Source organism: Lepidochelys kempii, chromosome 2 (assembly GCF_965140285.1).
Source record: "Lepidochelys kempii isolate rLepKem1 chromosome 2, rLepKem1.hap1, whole genome shotgun sequence".
Classification (NCBI taxonomy): Eukaryota; Metazoa; Chordata; order Testudines; family Cheloniidae; genus Lepidochelys; species Lepidochelys kempii.
The window spans coordinates 272,567,613-272,587,148 of record NC_136381.1 but is presented as its reverse complement, the minus strand read 5'-3'; the positions used below and the strand labels follow the sequence as shown (position 1 = coordinate 272,587,148).

The following is a 19,536-nucleotide window of genomic DNA, read 5'->3' as shown; positions in this document are numbered from 1 at the left end:
CTGGTGATTAATACACTCATCTGAGAGGTAGGAGATATGGATTCAAATCCCTCCTCTGACTCAGGCAGAGAGAAATCTCAATATGCAAATATGCTTTGAATCGTTCCCTCTCATATCCAGACCCTGACACAGGCTACTCACATAATTTCCAGAGCCTCTGCACCCAAAGGTACAGCATGCCCCTGTTTGCCAGTTTTACCTTAAACCATAGCTCCTGTAAAGTACATAGCACTTGTGAGCACTTATAACAAAAGAAGGTTTATTTAAGAAAGAATAAAGATTTAACTAGAAACAAGAGTGGTGGAAAAAAACGGTTACTCACCTTCTCGTAACTGTTGTTCTTTGAGATGTGTTGTTCATGTCCATTCCAATCAGATGTGTGTGCGTGCACATTCACAATAGCTGGAAGATTTTTCCCCTAGCAGCAACCATAGGGTCGGCCTGGGCGCTCCCTGGAGTCGCACCTTCACGGCCTCCAATATAGAGGCCGACACTACACCCCCTCAGTTCCTTCTTGCCGACTACTCCGACAGAGGAGTAGGAGGGTTGGTATTGGAATGGACATGAACAACACAGCTCGAAGAACAAGTTACAAGAAGGTGAGTGTTGTCAGTAGCTACCGGTGTGGTGCTCTGGTCTTGTTCGATGATGATAACAGTCGGCTGCGTGCGAGTTCCCTCTGTGTGCTGCCCCAGCTCTGCACAGATAGCTAATACAGCAGACCCCGAGAGCACCCCCAAAAACCACAGATTCTTGTAAGGTACGACGGAACCCGAGCCAGGTTTATTGTCAAACAAAGCACAGTAATAGTTCCCTATAGACTCTACAGGGCATACTATGAATTTGTGCTCCCTGGCAATGGATACAGCTAAGTCAGTGGCAGGACACTCCACTGCCCCCTAGGCTGGACAAAGGTATGCACTCCTGAACCTACTTTTATACAGTGGCAGGACAGATTACTCATTATAGTTCAAACAAATCTATCCATCATGTTGTCTTTTTGACCCTGTGTTTAAGATGCACCTGCCTGTTCCTTGTTATGTCTGTGGAGCGTTCTGATGCCATCTTGGCACAAGTTCCTCTCATTAGCACTTATGTGTGTGTGCACGTGCTTCTAACAACCTTTTCTTGCCAACTTCTGTGAGTGGGACCTGCCTCTGGCTCACAGCCCAGCTTTGTTTAACACTGCCTGGAAGTACTATGGTTCAGGCTTCAGGCCTCAGACTGGGCCTCTGATACAAGAGTTTATGTTTCAGGGCCTCCTCTTACTACAGTGAGTACCCGTTTTTTATTGCCACTCACTCTCAAGCGCTTGTTCATGTCCAACCTGATTGCCTTCTATGATGAGATAACTGGCTCTGTGGATATGGGGAAAGTGGTGGATGAGATATATCTTGACTTTAGCAACGCTTTTGATACAGTCTCCCACAGTATTCTTGCCAGAAAGTTAAAGAAGTATGGACTGGATGAATGGAATATAACTACCTGAAAGGGGGTTCCAAAGAGGATGGATCTAGACTGTTCTCAGTGGTACCAGATGATAGAACAAGGAGTAATGGTCTCAAGTTGTAGTGGGGGAGGTTTAGATTGGATATTAGGAAAAACTTTTTCACTAGGAGGGTGGTGAAGCACTGGAATGTGTTACCTAGGCAGGTGGTGGAATCTCCTTCCTTAGAGGTTTTTAAGGTCAGGCTTGACAAAGCCCTGGTTGGGATGATTTAGTTGGGGATTGGTCCTGCTTTGAGCAGGGGGTTGGACTAGATGACCTCCTGAGGTCCTTTCCAACCCTGATATTCTATGATTCTATGATAAGGTGGATAGAAAGCTGGCTAGATTGTTGGGCTCAACAGGCAGTGATCAACAGCTCGATGTCTAGTTGGCAGCCAGTATCAAGCAGAGTGCCCCAGGGATTGGTCCTGGGGCCGGTTTTGTTCAACATCTTTATTAATGATCTGGATGATGGGATGAATTGCACCCTCAGCAAGTTCGCAGATGACACTAAGATGGGGGGAGAGGTAGATACGCTGGAGGGTAGGGATAGGGTCCAGAGTGACCTAGACATATTGGAGGATTGGGCCAAAAGAAATCTGATGAGGTTCAGCACAGACAAGTGCAGAGTCCTGCACTTAGGACGGAAGAATCCCATGCACCGCTACAGGCTGGGGACCGATTGGCTAAGCAGCAGTTCTGCAGAAAAGGACCTGGGAATTACAGTGGACAAGAAGCTGGATGTGAGTCAGCAGTGTGCCCTTGTTGCCAAGAAAGTCAACAGCATATTGAGCTGTATCAGTAGGTGCATTGCCAGCAGATCGAGGGAAGTGATTATTCCCCTCTATTCAGCACTGGTGAGGCCACATCTGGAGTTTTGCCTCCAGTTTTGGTCCCCCCACTACAAAAGGGATGTGGACAAATTGAAGAGAGTCCAGCGGAGGGCAACGAAAATGATTAGGGGGCTGGGGCACATGACTTACAAAGAGAGGCTAAGGAAACTGGAGTTATTTAGTCTGCAGAAGAGAAGAGTGAGGGGAGATTTGATAGCAGCCTTCAACTACCTGAAGGGGAGTTCCAAAGAGGATGGAGCTCGGCTGTTCTCAGTGGTGGCAGATGACAGAACAAGTAGCAATGGTCTAGTGGGGGACGTCTAGGTTGGATATTAGGAAAAACTTTTTCACTCGGAGGGTGGTGAAGCACTGGAATGCATTACCTAGGGAGGTGGTGGAATCTCCTTCCTTAGAGGTTTTTAAGGCCCGGCTTGACAAAGCCCTGGCTGGGATTATTTAGTTGGGGATTGGTCCTGCTTTGAGCAGGGGATTGGACTAGATGACCTCCTGAGGTCTCTTCCAACCCTGATATTCTATGATTCTATGTCAATTCCAATAAGGAGACTCACAAATCCAAGTTCAGGAGGCAGGGTCGGAGTCGTCCACTGATTGGAGCACAGCTCGTCCGCAGGCCGCATCATCTCTGGCCTGTTGCGTAACTGCATAGTGTGTGGTAAAAGCGTGGATGGAGGACCACGTCATCACCCTGCAGATTTCCTGAGTGGGAACCTGAGCCACGAACGCTGTTGATGAAGCCTGAGCCGTGGTGGAGCGTGCAGTGATCGGGGGTGTGGGAATCCCCGCCAAGTTGTAGCACTTACGGATGCAGGATGTGATCCATGACAAAATGCATTGTGATGACACGGGTAGGCCTTTCTATTCTGTCTGCCACCGCCACAAACAGCTGGACCAATTTTCTGAGCAGCTTCGTTCTCTCGATGTAGAAAGCTAGCACCCTGCGGACGTCTAGTGAGTGGAGTCTCTGCTCCCTGCCACTAGAATGCGGCTTAAGGTAGAACACCGGGAGAAAGATGTCCTGGTTAATGCGAAACTGTGATACCACCTTTGGGAAGAAAGCAGGAGGAGGTCTGAGCTGCACTTTATCCTTATAGAACACAGTATAAGGGGGTTCTTAGGTTAAGGCCTTGAGTTCTGAGGTTAGGGCCTTGAGGGCGAAGGGGATGCCTGAGCACACCTCCTGAGGGTCGAGCCACCACTGGAGGGAGTCGAGGACCGGGTGAGGCAGGGTCACTATCCTGTCCAAGCTGTCCCTGGCCAGGCAGTACACTGACACAAGCCACGACTGAAGAGGTCGAAGCCTGAGTCTGGCATGCTGCACCATGTCCATACAGGGAGCCATGTGTCCGAGAAGCTTCACGCAGCTTCTTGCTGTGGTGGTGGGAAACTGTCTGAGACCTCAAATGATATCGGTCATGGCCTGAAACCTTGCTTATGAGTCCAATACTGGGTAAGCCCAATACTGCCCCTATAAATTCTATCCTCTGTACCAGGGACAGAGTTTAGATTTCGCTTTCTTTAGAAAGAGATCCAGATTGTTGAAGGTGAGGGGGAGGGATAGCTCAGTGGTTTGAGCATTGGCCTGCTAAACCCAGGGTTGTGAGTTCAATCCTTGAGGGGGCCATTTAGGGATCTGGGGCAAAAATTGGGGATTGGTCCTGCTTTGAGCAGGGGGTTGGACTAGATGACCTCCTGAGGTCCCTTCCAACCCTGAGATTCTATGATTCTGATGAATCTGACCTGAGCTTCCACTTGGGTCTTGGAGCGGCCCTTGATCAGCCAGTCATCGAGGTACGGAAACACCTGTACTCAGTGCCTGCTCAGAAACGCAGTGACAACTGCCATGCACTTGGTGAAAACACGAGGTGCTGCTGACAGGCCGAATGGGAGGACTGGAAATTGGTAGTGGCTGTTGTTCACCATGAACCTGAGGAACTTCCTGTGGGGCTGGGTGATTGCAATATGAAAGTATGCGTCCTTTAAGTCGAAGGCAGCATACCAGTCTGCTGGATCCAATGAGGGAATGAGGGAGGCCAGAGAGACCATGAAGAACCTGAGTTTCTTCAAGAACTTGTTGAGTTCTCGCAGGTCCAGGATGGGCCTGAGGCCACCTTTGGTTTTCGGTATTAGGAAATACCATGAATAGAAGGCCTCGCCCCTGCTCCTGAGGAACCTTTTCCACTGCCCCTAAAGGTTGGAGCGACTGCAATTCCTGGATAAAGAGCTGCTTGTGAGAAGGGCCCCTGAAGAGGGATGTGGGGGGGGGGGGGGTAGGAGGGGTGGAAGGATGGGAAGGCACAGAATTGGATGGAGTATCCCCTCTCTACCATGCAGAGCACCCATCGGTCTGAGGTGATACGGGATTATGCATGATAGAAAGGGGATAGTCAGGATGAGAAGGTAAGGCGGGGTGGATCCATTGTCAGGTGTGGTACACCATCCTCAACCATGCATTCAAAAGGCCAGCTTGGGCCGTGAAGATGGCTTGGGTTGTTTCAAGCCTGGCCAAAGGGTTGGTGCGGCCTTCTCTTGCCGTTCCAATTCCTCCTTCTGGACCCATCTTGGCAGTTCTGCTGACCAAACAGCTGCTGGGGCTACAGGCAGAAGTGTCTCTGTTGTGTTGAAGGAGTATAGCATCCCAGGGACCTGAGGATGACTCTGGAATCTTTAAGGCTGTTCAGCCATTTGTCCGTCTTTTCTGAGAAGGGTCTCACCCTCAAAGGGCAGGTCTTGAATGGTTTGCTCTACCTCATAGGGGAGGCCAGAAAACTGGAGCCATAAGCCCCCTCTCCTGGCCACTCCAGTAACCATAACTCTGATTGCCGCATCTGCCCCATCAAGTGCCGCCTGAAGGGACGCTCTGGAGATCAGTCTCCCGTACTCAACCAAAGCCGAAAATTTGGCATGAGAATCTGGGAGGAGCAACTCTGTAAATTTAGCCATCACCAAGCAGGCATTGTAGGAGTACCTGCTGACAATGGCCTATTGGTTGGGTATTCGGAGTTGCAGTACCCCTGTGGAGTAAACCTTTCGCCCGAAAAGGTCTAATTTTTTGGCATCCCTATTCTTGGGCGAAGGGCCTTGAAATCCTTGCCTCTCCCACTGGTTAGCGGCGTCCACCACCAGGGAATCAAGCTGAGGGTGGGAATAGAGGTGCTTATAGCCCTTGGAGGGCACAAAGTACCGGTGCTCATTGTGCTTGGCCGTTGGTGGCAGCGAGGCCAGGGTCTGCCAAAGGGTCTCAGTCATGTCCGTGATTGTCTTTATTAGTGGTAAGGTGATATGGACAGGGCCGGAGGGAGCCAGGATGTCCACCATAGGGTTCGTATCATCCACGACTTCCTCCACCTTAATGCCCAGACCCTGGGCAACCCAGCGCAGCATCTCCTGCAACACTCTAGAGTCTTCCAGAGCTGGGGCGACTGAAGTGCCAGCTAGGTCCTCATCTGGTGAGGAGGAGGAGGAGACCAGCAGGGGAGGTGGTTGCTCCCGACCATTCCCACCCGAGGGATCTCTTTACCCCATGGGAACTGCAGTAGGTTGGCCTGGTCCTGGTGCTGTGAATGGCACGGGTGTCAGTGCTGACATTGGGCCCTCGCCAGTGCCGGCGCCTGGCGCAGCATGAACACTGAGGTTCTTGTAGGTGCCGGCACAGCCAGCGCCAATGGCAGAGGCAGTGTCAGCGCTGGAGCCGCGAGTGCGTCGTGCGCCCGAGCTGTAATCGGGGCCGCTGATGCCCCAGTGCTGAAGCGGTCGATGTCGGTGCAGTCGGTGCCGGTGCCAAAAATGACACCACAAGTGCCAGTGTTAGCGACCGAGACACTGGCGCCGGTGCCAATGTGGCGTAAGGAACGTCGCGGACACCACTGATGCTGCAGCCGAGTGGGACCCCTGACTCCGACCCTGGGCTTGATGGAAAGTCCATGGAGCCCAAAAGGGCCACGGTTGTGGATTTTGCTACGGAAGGGCCCACTGCATCAGATGGGACCGCCTATGGTGCCATGAGGAGGATCTTCTGCTATAGTCGGAGCGATAGTCGGAGAAAGAATCAATCCTGAAGCACTTGCATGAGAGGAAAGTGATCAGGAACAGCCAGCATGGATTCACCAAGGGAAGGTCATGCCTGACTAATCTAATCGCCTTTTATGATGAGATTACTGGTTCTGTGGATGAAGGGAAAGCAGTGGATGTATTGTTTCTTGACTTTAGCAAAGCTTTTGACACGGTCTTCCACAGTATTCTTGTCAGCAAGTTAAGGAAGTATGGGCTGGATGAATGCACTACAAGGTGGGTAGAAAGCTGGCTAGATTGTCGGGCTCAACGGGTAGTGATCAATGGCTCCATATCTAGTTGGCAGCCGGTATCAAGTGGAGTACCCCAAGGGTCGGTCCTGGGGCCAGTTTTGTTCAATATCTTCATAAATGATCTGGAGGATGGTGTGGATTGCACTCTCAGCAAATTTGCGGATGATACTAAACTGGGAGGAGTGGTAGATACGCTGGAGGAGAGGGATAGGATACAGAAAGACCTAGACCAATTGGAGGATTGGGCCAAAAGAAATCTGATGAGGTTCAATAAGGATAAGTGCAGGGTCCTGCACTTAGGACAGAAGAACCCAATGCACAGCTACAGACTAGGGACCGAATGGCTAGGCAGCAGTTCTGCGGAAAAGGACCTAGGGGTGACAGCGGACAAGAAGCTGGATATGAGTCAGCAGTGTGCCCTTGTTGCCAACAAGGCCAATGGCATTTTGGGATGTATAAGTAGGGGCATAGCGAGCAGATCGAGGGACGTGATCGTTCCCCTCTATTCGACATTGGTGAGGCCTCATCTGGAGTACTGTGTCCAGTTTTGGGCCCCACACTTCAAGAAGGATGTGGATAAATTGGAGAGAGTCCAGCGAAGGGCAACAAAAATGATTAGGGGACTGGAACACATGAGTTATGAGGAGAGGCTGAGGGAGCTGGGATTGTTTAGCCTGCAGAAGAGAAGAATGAGGGGGGATTTGATAGCTGCTTTCAACTACCTGAAAGGGGGTTCCAAAGAGGATGGCTCTAGACTGTTCTCAATGGTAGCAGATGACAGAACGAGGAGTAATGGTCTCAAGTTGCAGTGGGGGAGGTTTAGATTGGATATTAGGAAAAACTTTTTCACTAAGAGGGTGGTGAAACACTGGAATGCGTTACCTAGGGAGGTGGTAGAATCTCCTTCCTTAGAGGTTTTTAAGGTCAGGCTTGACAAAGCCCTGGCTGGGATGATTTAACTGGGAATTGGTCCTGCTTTGAGCAGGGGGTTGGACTAGATGACCTTCTGGGGTCCCTTCCAACCCTGATATTCTATGATTCTATGATTCTATGATATGAGTCCGACTCTGACTCTGAGTAGGAGGGCCAGGAATGGCACTGCTCCTCTCGAGGTAGAGCGTCGAGAAGCAGGGGACCGACTGCACTCCCTGGATGGTGGTGTTGGAGTAGAAGGGTGCCGAGGCGATGGAGATTGGTGTGCCATCAACGCCAGCTTTCCCTTAGACTGCTCGGAGGGTCGGGATGGAACCTGTGGTGCCGGGATGTTCTCCTGTCTCAGCAGCGAGAACAGAGCCATGAGTCTCAGCAGGTCCTGCACCACCTCAAAAGCCTCTGGGGTGGACAAGAGCGGTAGATGCTCTGATGCGAGGGAGTGAGCGAGACTGGCCCAGACTTGATGCCTCTCTTGGGCACCACTCTGAGTTCCCGAGGCATGGCCTGACAGAGGTGCCACAGGTGGCTGTCCCTGGGTCTTGCCGAGGGAGATCGGCCTCTCTCCGACCTCTTTTTCTTCTGCACCAGCAATTGGGACCAGTGCTGAAGGCTGGACTGTCCCCGAGAGGCTCCATGACGGTGCCCAGCCTCCTTGTGAGCATCTTTCTTCAGCACCAGATCCTTCAAAGACAGCACCAGAGCGCTTCGCGCCAAAGACGATGTGCTGGGAACAGGATCCCTGGTGCCTGGGTCTGACTGAGGTCAGAGACCTGCCTCCATAAGGAGAATTTTGAGACACTGCTGCCTCTCCTTAATAGTTCTCGGTCGGAATTCCCGACAGATCTTGCAGCGGTCTTTCTCATGACCCTCACTCAGGCACCATAAGTGGGAGGTGTGGAGGTCACTTTTTGGCATGCGCTTCGCACAGATCTGTCAAGTCTTAAAGCTCGGGGATTGTAGCATGCCCCGGTAACAAATGGGAACCCCCCTATAACTGAAACTTATAAAGAACTATTAAACTATACTAACTACTGGAAACTAACTATGTACAGCTTATAAAGCACTGCTAATCCGCTTGCCAAAGCAAGAGAAGAGGAAGGGGAAGTTCCAGCTACTGTCACTGGCGGTAAGAAGGAACTGAGGGGGTGTAAGGTTGGCAGGGCTCTATATTGGATGTCATGAAGGCGGCACTCCAGGGGGTGCCCAGGCCAACCCTACAGTTGCTGCTAGGGGAAAAATCTTCTGGTTACTGTGCACGTGTGTGCGCACACATCTGTTTGGAATTGACATGAACAAACACTCGAAGAACAAGTGGTTATAGTACACAACAAAACTATAAAACTTTGAACCTGGGTCTACACTTATCAATAGTTATCTTTCCTATCTAACAAAGTAGATTTGCCCCCAAAGTTCAGTCTCTTGCAAAGATGGCTGGTTTCTCAATAACTAGGATCCAAACGTTCATGAAAACACCCCCCTCCGCCCGGGGTTTTCCTCAGTGAATGAATCCAGAGTGCCTTTCTCAACACATTCTTACAATGAAAACAGTCTTTTGTTTCTATTCACAGGCAGGGCAAACCCCTGCCCTGTTGCAGAGTTCCTTTTCTATCTCAAAGTGGTTTCAATTGTTTATTGTTGTCTCTGGTGGTTTTCCATTGATTGTTCTGAGACGTGGCAAGAGTAGACCATAGAACCTTGTATTACCTCACTGGCTGACTAGGAAGGGGTGACATCTCCTTCTTGCTTGAATGGGGAATCAAGAAGACACATTATCTCCTGGTGACTGATTTCTATTCCAAGTCCATAAAGCATACTTTCAATATAAATACATTATTCCTTAAATATTATCCATACACACATCTTGCAATCATAGAATCGTAGGACTGAAAGGGACCCCAAGAGGTCATCTAGTCCAGTCCCCTTCACTCATGGAAAGACTAAGTATTATCTAGACCATTCCTGACAGGTGTTTTTCTAACCTGCTCTTAAAAATCTCCAATGATCAAGATTCCACAACTTCCTAACTGTCAGGATCTTAAGCACTGGAATAAATTACCCAAGGAAGTTTTTCCTAATGTCCAGACTAAATTGCCCTTGCTGCTATTTAAGCCCATTGCTTCTTGTCCTATCCTCAGAGGTTAAGAAAAACAATTTTTCTCCCTCCTCCTTGTAACAATCTTTTACAGACTTGAAAACTGTTATGTCCCCCCTCAGTCTTCTCTTTTCCAGACTAAACAAACCCAATTTTTTCAATCTTCCCTCACAGGTCATGTTTTCTAGGCCTTTAATCATTTTTGTTGCTCTTCTCTGTACTTTCTCCAATTTGTCCACATCCTTCCTGAAATGTGGCGCCCAGAACTGGACACAACACCCCAATTAAGGTTTAATCAGCACTTCGTAGAGCGAAAAAATTACTCCTCATGTCTTGCTTACAACACTCCTGCTAATACATCCCAGAGTGTTCACTTTTTTTGCAACAGTGTTACACTGTTGACTAATATTTAGCTTGTGATCCACTATGACCACTAGATCCCTTTCTGCGTTACTCCTTTCTAGGCAGTCATTTCCCATTTTGTATGTGTGCAACTGATTGTTCCTTCCTAAGTGGAGTACTTTGCATTTGTCCTTATTGAATTTCATCCTATTTACTTCAGACCATTTCTTCAGTTTGTCCAGATCATTTTGAATTTTAATTCATTCTCAAAAGCACTTGCAACCCCTCCCAGCTTGGTATCATCTGCAATGATTATGTTTTGACAGGTTATGAGCTTTCTGCAGATATCTTACATGATATCTTTATGAATAAACAGCCTGTAAGACATGTTTGGTGTAATGAGTTTTTCAGGTCTGAAGTGAACTGTTTGCAAACAACAGGGGACTCTTTACCAAGGGGTCTCTGTGTGACATGGGGAATTCTTCCATTGACCAATCTACCTACCTGAGAGCACAAACCTATATATATTTACCAGGCCACATTTTCAGCTTGTCTCACTCCTGCTACTTTTTTGGTGACTAGATGGATTTACGAAAAAAATTGCACCAATAAGAAAGTTACACTCTTGAGGCACTTTTCCCCATTGAGGGACTAACTTGAATTAGTATCACCATTTACATAGCTAATAAATAACTTGATTAATAAAGAATTAAAGGAGGGTAATATAATTAATTTGAATCAACATAGGTTTATGGAAAATAGATCCTGTCAGTATTTTTATTTTTTACATTGACTTGGTTAAACAGTTGCAAGAGGCTATGTGGACCCTCTCTCTTATTTGGTGATAAGGCAGTTAGGCAACAAATTTAAACTAAACCATAATAAGCTGTTCCCAAACACAAATAAGAGCATCCATAGAGCTAACAGCACCAAAAAACAAGAACCTCTTCCTACCCTTGATGATGCAGCTTGAACAGGTGCAAGGGCCAAATGTAAATGTATATATCTAGAAACAAAGAATGTAGACCATGTTTACAAGATGGGGGACTCTATGCTGAGATGCAGTAACTTTGAAAAAGATTTGGGGGTCATAGTGGACAATCAGCTGAACATAAGCTACCAGTGCAGCACTGTGGCCAAAAGGGCTAACCCGATCCTTAGATGCATAAACAGGAGTATTTCGAGCTAAGTTCCCTGTAAGCTGCATGTCTACGCAGCAGCCTATTTAGCGCCACGCAGGCGCTCAGGGAACCAGCCCAGGGACCTGCTGCAGCCGGGGACAGCCTGGGGGAGGGGAGCCCCTCCCCCATCCCCAACCTAGCCCAGCCCCCAACCTACTGTGGCCGGGATGGCTCGGACCTGCTGCGGCGCCCATCCGCTGGCCCCAACTTTGCTGTGGCCCTGACCTGCTGCGGCCAGAGCGGCACAGCCTGGCCCAGACCCACCTGCGGCTGGGGCGGCATGGACTCAGGCGCAAGCCTAGGCATGGCTCAGCCAGGTGTGGATCCAGGTGCGGCTGGAGCGGCCCAGTCCAGCTCCAGGCCTGGCCAGGATGCCCCTCCCCAGATCCAGACATGGCAAGGGCGCCCCTCCCACAGCCCAAACCCAGCTCCAGCCTGGACATGCTGGGGCCGGGGAAGGGGCGCCTATCCTGCAGCCCCAGCCCCGGAACTCCTGTAGGGAGAGAGAGATTGGGGGAGTCCTATGTCCCCACCGTAGCCCCAGAGCACCCTCCTGCACCCCAAACTCTTCATCCCTGGCCCCACCCCAGAGCCTGCACCCCCAGCCGGAGCCCTCACTCCCTGCAACCCTCTGCCCCAGCCCTGAGACCCTCATCCCCAACCCCACCCCAGAGCCTGCATCCCCAACAGGAGCCTTCACACCCCTGCACCCAACCCTCTGCCCCAGCCCTGAGCCCCCTCCCACACTCCAAACACACATCACCTCCATATTGGTGCACATAACAAAATTCATTCTGCGCATGGGTGGAAAAAATTAGAGGGAACACTGATTTCGAGTAGGAGTAGAGAGATTATTTTACCTCCGTATTTGGCACTGGTGCAACTGCTGCTGGAATAGCATGTCTAGTTCTGGTGTCCACAATTCAATGAGGATGCTGATAAATTGGTAAGGGTTCAAAGAAGAGCCATGACAATGATTAAAGGCTTAGAAAACATACTTTATAGTGACAGACTCAAGGAGCTCCATCTGTTTAGCTTAACAAAGAGAAGGTTAAGAGGTGACTTGATCACAGTCTATAAATACCTACATAGGGAACAAATATTTGATAGTAGGCTCTTCGGTCTAGCAAATAAAATTATAATACGGAAGTTGAAGCTAGACAAATTCAGACTGGAAATAAGGCATCCATTTTTAACAGTGAGGGTAATTAACCAATGGAACAATTTACCAATGATTCTGTGGATTCTGCATCACTGGCAATTTTTAAACCAAGACTGGATTTTTTTTTTTTTATAAAAGATAGGCTACAGATCAAACAGGAATTAATTCAAAGAAGTCCTATGGCCTGTCTTATACAGGAGATCAGAAGAGATGATCCCATTGGTCCCTTCCGACCTTGTAATCTATGAATATAGCCCATGATATTGTACATTTATGACATTTACCTCCTCCACCAATTGAAAAAGGAATACAGCAAAAGCTGTCCTTTCTAAAAAATCCATCACTTAGAATCACACAAATGACAGCTGGAAATGATTTCTTGGTGTATGTGACAGGGTGACTCCCTTGTGATGTACTGTATCCTGCTGTTTGTGTTCTGTGTCAGCAACAACCTTGCCAAGCTCAATGCACTGACCTGGTAATCCAACATGAGGAGAAGTGTGCACCGCACACTCACATCACCAGGCCTCTTCACCTGGAAGCCATCAGTCTCCTGGGTAGTGGGAGTTCTGTGCCACTGCCAGAGGAGAAACAAAACAGGAAGAGGGTCAGTCTCAGTTTGCCTCTGTCTGACCTGGGAGATTGTGTTGTTTTGGGTGTGTATACACAGTATTTCATGCAAAAATTATCATTAGTTCAACAGTAAGATTCTGAAATCACACCGTCCGAACAGTATTGCCAGGTGTCCAGTTTTTGGCTGGAATGCCTGGTTGAAAAGGGAACCTGGCAGCTCCGGTAAGCACCTCTGACCAGGCCATTCCCTGCCTGCCCTGGCTCCACGTGTCTCCCAGAAGCAGCAGCATGTCCCTCCGGCTCCTAGGTGCAAGGGAGACCAGTGAGGCTCCGTGCACTGCCCCCGCCCCAAGCGCCAGCTCTGCAGCTCCCATTGGCTGGGAACTGCGGCCAATGGGAGCTGCGGAGGCGGCACCTGTGGGCGAGGGAAGTGTGCAGAGCCCCCTGGCTGCCCCTGTGCCTTGGGGCCACAGGGACATATTGGACACTTCCGGGAGCTGCCTAAGCCCACACCCCAGCCCTGAGCCCCCTGCCGGAACCCTCACCCCCATCCTGCACCCCAAATCTCTACCCTAGCCCTGAGCCCCTTCCCCCTCCCGCATAGCAACCCCTCAGACACTGTCCCTGACCAGAGCCCACACTCCCCAGCTAGAGCCCTCACTCTCCTGCACCCCAACCCACTGCCTCATCCCAGAGCCTCCTCCCACACTCCAAGCCCTTCTGCTGCAACCCCCAACACAGAGCCCCCTCCTGCACCCCAAATTCCTCATCCCTGGCCCCACCCCAGAGCCCGCACGCCCAGCCAGAACCCTCACCGCCCCCACACTCTAACCCCTCTGCCCCAGCCCTGAGCCCCCGTATGCACCCTGAATCCCTCATTTCTGGCTGCACTCCAGAGCCCACATCCCCTGCCCCAGCCTTGTGAAAATGAGCAAGTGAGTGAGGGTGGGGGAGAGTGAACGACTGAGGAAGGGGGAATGGAGTGAGCAGGGGGTGGGGCCTCGGAGAAGAGGCAGGGCAGGGAAGGAGCCTCAGGGAAGGGGCAGGGCAGGGGTGGGGCAAGAGTGTTCAGTTTTGTATGATTAGAAATTTGGCAACCCTACCTCTGAAGTTAGAAAATTCCAACTCTCCCTCTTGTTCATATGCCTTAAAATACAATCTCTCTTTATATCAGTGTATGTTATTTGTTGGATAGCACAATATATACTGCAAACTGGAATTTTTTAGACAATCTGTGATGGGGTATACAACCCCCATAGTGTGCAACAAGGGATTAAGGGATTATTTTGAGCTCAGACAGCCTCGCCCCGCCACACCTGTAGCAAATGCTCCATCTGTTGGAGGCATTAAAAGGGAGGGAAATAGTTCATTTGGGGGGCAGAGCTGGAAGAGAGCAGACTTGCAGCCCACAGCTCCAGCAGCACACATAAGTGCATAGGGAAGCCTAAAGGCTCTGACACAGCTGCCCAAAGGGGCTCTCTCTGAGGGAAGGGAGGACCCACCCCAGAGATAATCAGAAAGGGAAGTATCCCCCTCTCCTCTGCCTGTGGACCCTGGACATTGGTAACTTCTTACTTATTTTGCTTGGACTTCCCCAACAGGGGAAAGCCTTGAACTAAGCTGACCTTGGGGAGGGCAGGGGGGAAGCGAAGGAAGGGCACGAGAGGAAGTGGCCCAGGGAGGACAGCTTTAAGCCGCCTTGGTTGCCAGAACACTGGTAGCCCAAAGGGCCCTGGGTCGGAGCCCAGTGGAGTGGGAGGGCCCAGGCAGTCAGGGATTGCAGCCGTGACCACTAGGCCACACTCCCCAACCAGACCCCAAGTGAGGACTATTACACAACCTCACATACTCTACTACACAGCTATATTTGTCACTGCCAGGGCTGTCAATTAATCACAGTTAACTCACGCGATTAACTCAAAAAAATTAATCATGATTAATCACACTTTTAAACAATAGAATACCAATTGAAATGTATTAAATATTTTTGGATGTTTTTCTATATTTGCAAATATATTGGTTTCTATTACAACACAGAATACAAAGTGTTCAGTGCTCACTTTATATTATTTTATTTGCACTATAAAAATGATGAAATAGTATTTTTCAATTCACCTCACACAAGTACTGTAGTGCAATCTCTTTGTCCTGAAAGTGCAGTTTACAAATGTAGATTTTTTTTGGTACATAACTGAACTCAAAAAAAAAACCAATTTAAAACTTCAGAGCATACGAGTCCACTCAGTCCTACTTCTTGTTCAGCCAATCACTAAGACAAACAAGTTTATTTACTTTTACAGGAGATACTGCTGCCTGCTTCTTATTTACATCACCTGAAAGTGAGAACAGGCATTTGCATGGCACTTTTGTAGCCAGCGTTGCAAGGTATTAACGTGCCAGATATGTTAAACATTCGTATGCCCCTTCATGCTTCGGCCACCATTCTAGAGGACATGCTTCCACACTGATGATGCTTCTTAAAAAAATAATGCATTAATTAAATTTGTGACTGAACTCCTTCAGGGAGAACTGTATGTCTCCTGTTCTGTTTTACCCACATTCTGCCATATATTTCATGTTACAGCAATCTCGGATGATGACCCAACACATGTTCGTTTTAAAAACACTTTCACAGCAGATTTGACAAAATGCAAAGAAGGTACCAATGTGAGATTTCTAAAAATAGCTACAGCACACGACCCAAGATTTAAGAATCTGAAGTGCTGTCCAAAATCTGAGCGGGACGAGGTGTAGAGAATGCTTTCAGAAGTCTTAAAAGAGCAACACTCTGATGCAGAAACTACAGAACCCGAACCACCAAAAAAAAAAATCAACCTTCTGCTAGTGGCATCTGACTCAGATGATGAAAATGAACACGCATCAGTCTGCTCTGCTTTGGACTGTTATCGAGTAGAACTCGTCATCAGCATGGACGCATGTTCTCTGGAATGGTGGTTGAAGCATGAATGAACATATGAATCTTTAGCGCATCTGGCACGTAAATATCTTGCGACACCAGCTACAACAGTGCCATGAGAACGCCTGTTCTCACTTTCTGGTGACATTGTAAACAAGAAGCGGGCAGTGTTATCTCCTGCAAATTGTAACCAAACTTGTTTTTCTGAGGGATTGGCTGAAGTAGGACTGAGGGGACTTGTAAGCTCTAAAGTTTTACATTGTTTTATTTTTGATTGCAGTTATTTTTTTGTACATAATTCTACCTTTGTAAGTTCAACTTTCATGATAAAGAGATTGCACTACAGTTGCAATGGGGCAACTGAAAAATATTATTTTTCTTTTTTAAAGTGCAAATATTTGTAATAAAAAATAAATATAAAGTGAGCACTGTACACTTTATATTCTGTGTTATAATTAAAATAAATATATTTGAAAATGTAGAAAACATCCACAAATATTTAAATAAATGGTATTCTATTATTAGCAGGGTGATTAATTGCGATTTTTTTTAATTATGTGATTAATCACGATTTATTTTTTTAATCGCTTGACAGTCCTAGTCACTACATGTATGTTTCATTAACAAAGTTTATTTTCAATGGAAATTAAAAAAAAGGTAATAATCTAATCAGCAAACTAGCTGGTTCTATCTGGGGCGCCAATGTGGAGACACTAAGAAACTTTGTACCTGCCTTGTGCTATTCTGTAGCAGTGTATTGCTCCCCAGCGTGGCCCAGCTCTTTTCACAGAGGACTAGCTACTACAGGACAGGCCCAACAAAGACAATAACAGAACGCCACTTGCCATCACCTTTGGCCCCCAACTAAAACCTCTCAAGTGCATCATCAAAGATCTACAACCTATCCTGAAGGATGACCCATCATTCTCACAGATCTTGGGAGACAGGCCAGTCCTTGCTTACAGACAGCCCCCTAACCTGAAGCAAATCTTCACCAGCAACCACACACCACACAACAAAAACACTAACCCAGGAACCTATCCTTGCTACAAAGCCCAAAGCCAACTGTGTCCACATATCTATTCAGGGGACACCATCATAGGACCTAATCACATCAGCCACACTATCAGGGGCTCGTTCACCTGCACATCTACCAATGTGATATATGCCATCATGTGCCAGCAATGCCCCTCTGCCATGTATATTGGCCAAACCAGACAGTCTCTACGCAAAAGAATAAATGGACACATATCAGACATCAGGAATCATAACATTCAAAAACCAGTAGGAGAACACTTCAACCTCTCTGGTCACTCAGTAACAGACTTAAAGGTGGCAGTTTTGCAACAGAAAAGCTTCAAAAACAGACTCCAATGAGAAACTGCTGAACTAGAATTAATTTGCAAACTAGATACCATTAACTTGGGCTTGAACAGAGACTGGGAGTGGCTGGGTCATTACACAAATTGAATCTATTTCCCCATGTTAAGTATTCTCACACCTTCTTGTCAACTGTCTGAAATGGGCCATCTTGATTACCACTATACAAGTTTTTTTTCTCTTGCTGATAATAGCTCATCTTAATTAATTAGCCTCTTAGAGTTGGTATGGCAACTTCCACCTTTTCATGTTCTCTGTATGTATATATATCTTCTTACTATATGTTCCATTCTATGCATCTGATGAAGCCCAAAAAGCTTATGTTCAAATAAATTTGTTAGTCTCTAAGGTGCCACAAGTACTAAGGAGACCAACCAACCAACCAGGCCGAGCTGTTGGTACTGTTCAACACCGCCCCATGACATCAGGTGATACGTCACCTTGCGGAATCTACTCCTTAAGGTGCAAGACATGCTACATGTACCCTCACTGGAAAATGTATTTAATCCGCTGAGCCACCATATCAGCTCAATTTCCCTATGAAACCTCAATATCACCTCCAGGTGGCATACTAGATGGCAAGAACAAGCTTCATCTACAAATCCAATAGTACAGCCAGTGGTATTGACCTTGTTTGCCATCTTTAAGTAAAGCTCAATAATTTCAGATGCAAAGTGCTCAGATGTGCTACCTTTGTGACTCCCTCTTTTGCTGCTGTGGCCAGTTAAAAGATATAGGTCATACATACACTTGTAGGCTACACCCAGCAGCATGGACTGCCTAATTCCCTCATGGACTTGCATAATGCCCTTCCCTCAGCTGCTGAATGTAGATGCAATCGTAATATATAACAGAGTTTATATATTCATAAACAAAACTAATATTTAAAACTGGAATCATAACATGGCCACAAAAATTTTTACACAAAATTTTTCACACACATATATATATACAGTACACACACACACTAGGAAGGACTTCACACAGTGCTGAATTTAAAAATAAAACGTGGCACTTACAATACTATCATTTTGAAATCGATGCTTATTCACAACTTTTTAAAGTTCTTATCTTCATTAGCCAATACATCATGTAAGTTCCTTGATCCAGAACTCACAGTAAAGATGAAAGATCCACACCAACTGGCTCCTTATAAAAGGGCATCAGCCTCAGCATCAGTAAAATTCCAACACCAAAGTCTTCTTTCTCAAAGCCATGGCTTTGTTGCTTACGATGCCTGAATGAAGATTATTTAAGCACTACAGTCATGAATACTATGTATGGCAAATCTCTTTCATATCCCTGAGAGAACACCTCTCTGAGAAGCCACTTGTAAGGCCACAAACATCCCAGCAGAAAGAGTCAATGAAAGTAAACATGGGAGGGGGAATTAAGAATGTACATAATTGTTGAGTTGCAATAGAAGCAGGGTTGTGTGTCAGGGTTGCATGAGCCTCCTACCTCCACCAGATGATTGTCAGGTCCATAAAGATCTTTGTCCAGCTCAATGACCAAACTTTTAAAGAAGGAGGAAAACTTCCGCTTCTGTTTGCTGATCTGTAAAATCAGAAAACAGAGAAATGTCAAAGAACGAACCTCAGCCTGGGCTTACTGCTAACTTTGTGCCTCCTCGTCCGGAACATGAATTCCCAGACTGGACTGGATCCAAGGTCCATCTAGTCCAGTCTCTGTCTCTGAGAATGGCCAGTACCAGCTACTTCTGAGGAAGGTGAAAGAAACCTGATAGTGGGCGATTGTGGAATCACCTGTCCATGGGGGAAGATTCCCCGTAACCCTGTCAGAGAACTTTGGCTTGTACCCTGGAGTAAGATAGTTTATCCCATCTATTGTAGGGATGGATATTCTTTTTTTTTTTTATCTGAAAAAGCACAGGGCCTCATTTACATCTTGTGGCAGTGAGCTCCACAGGTTAATCACGCACAGTACAAAAAATATTTCCTTTTGTCGGATTTAAATTTTGCTTTGCTATTTCATTGCTGGTCAGCATGTCGAAGTCTCACCCTGTCCCTCCCAGAAACATACCGTGGTTTGACAATTGCTGTGCGGCATCTGCTGCTTATTACACTAATGGTGATTGTTTCACTATTATCTTCTCCTCCACACATTTGCTTGTTTCAGAGTAGCAGCTGTGTTAGTCTGTATCCGCAAAAAGAAAAGGAGTACTCGTGGCATCTTAGAGACTAACACATTTATTTGAGCATAAGCTTTCATGAACTACAGCTCACTTCATTGGATGAATTCAGTGGAAAATACAGTGGGGAGATTTATATACACAGAGAACATGAAACAATG

At 47.4% G+C, this 19,536-nt stretch overlaps 1 protein-coding gene across 18 annotated transcripts in view; it reads right to left on the bottom strand.

Moving 5' to 3' along the window:
- SMARCD3 (SWI/SNF related BAF chromatin remodeling complex subunit D3) overlaps positions 1 to 19,536 on the bottom strand; it is a 225,019-nt gene that overhangs the window by 37,598 nt on the left and 167,885 nt on the right. For all 18 annotated transcript variants that reach the window (XM_078851894.1, XM_078851895.1, XM_078851892.1 and 15 more), the window contains 2 exons: positions 18,685 to 18,780; positions 12,829 to 12,930 (listed from right to left, as the gene is read on the bottom strand). In XM_078851894.1, coding sequence (XP_078708020.1) covers positions 12,829 to 12,930; positions 18,685 to 18,780 — 198 coding nt within the window. The remainder of the gene's footprint in view (positions 1 to 12,828; positions 12,931 to 18,684; positions 18,781 to 19,536) is intronic.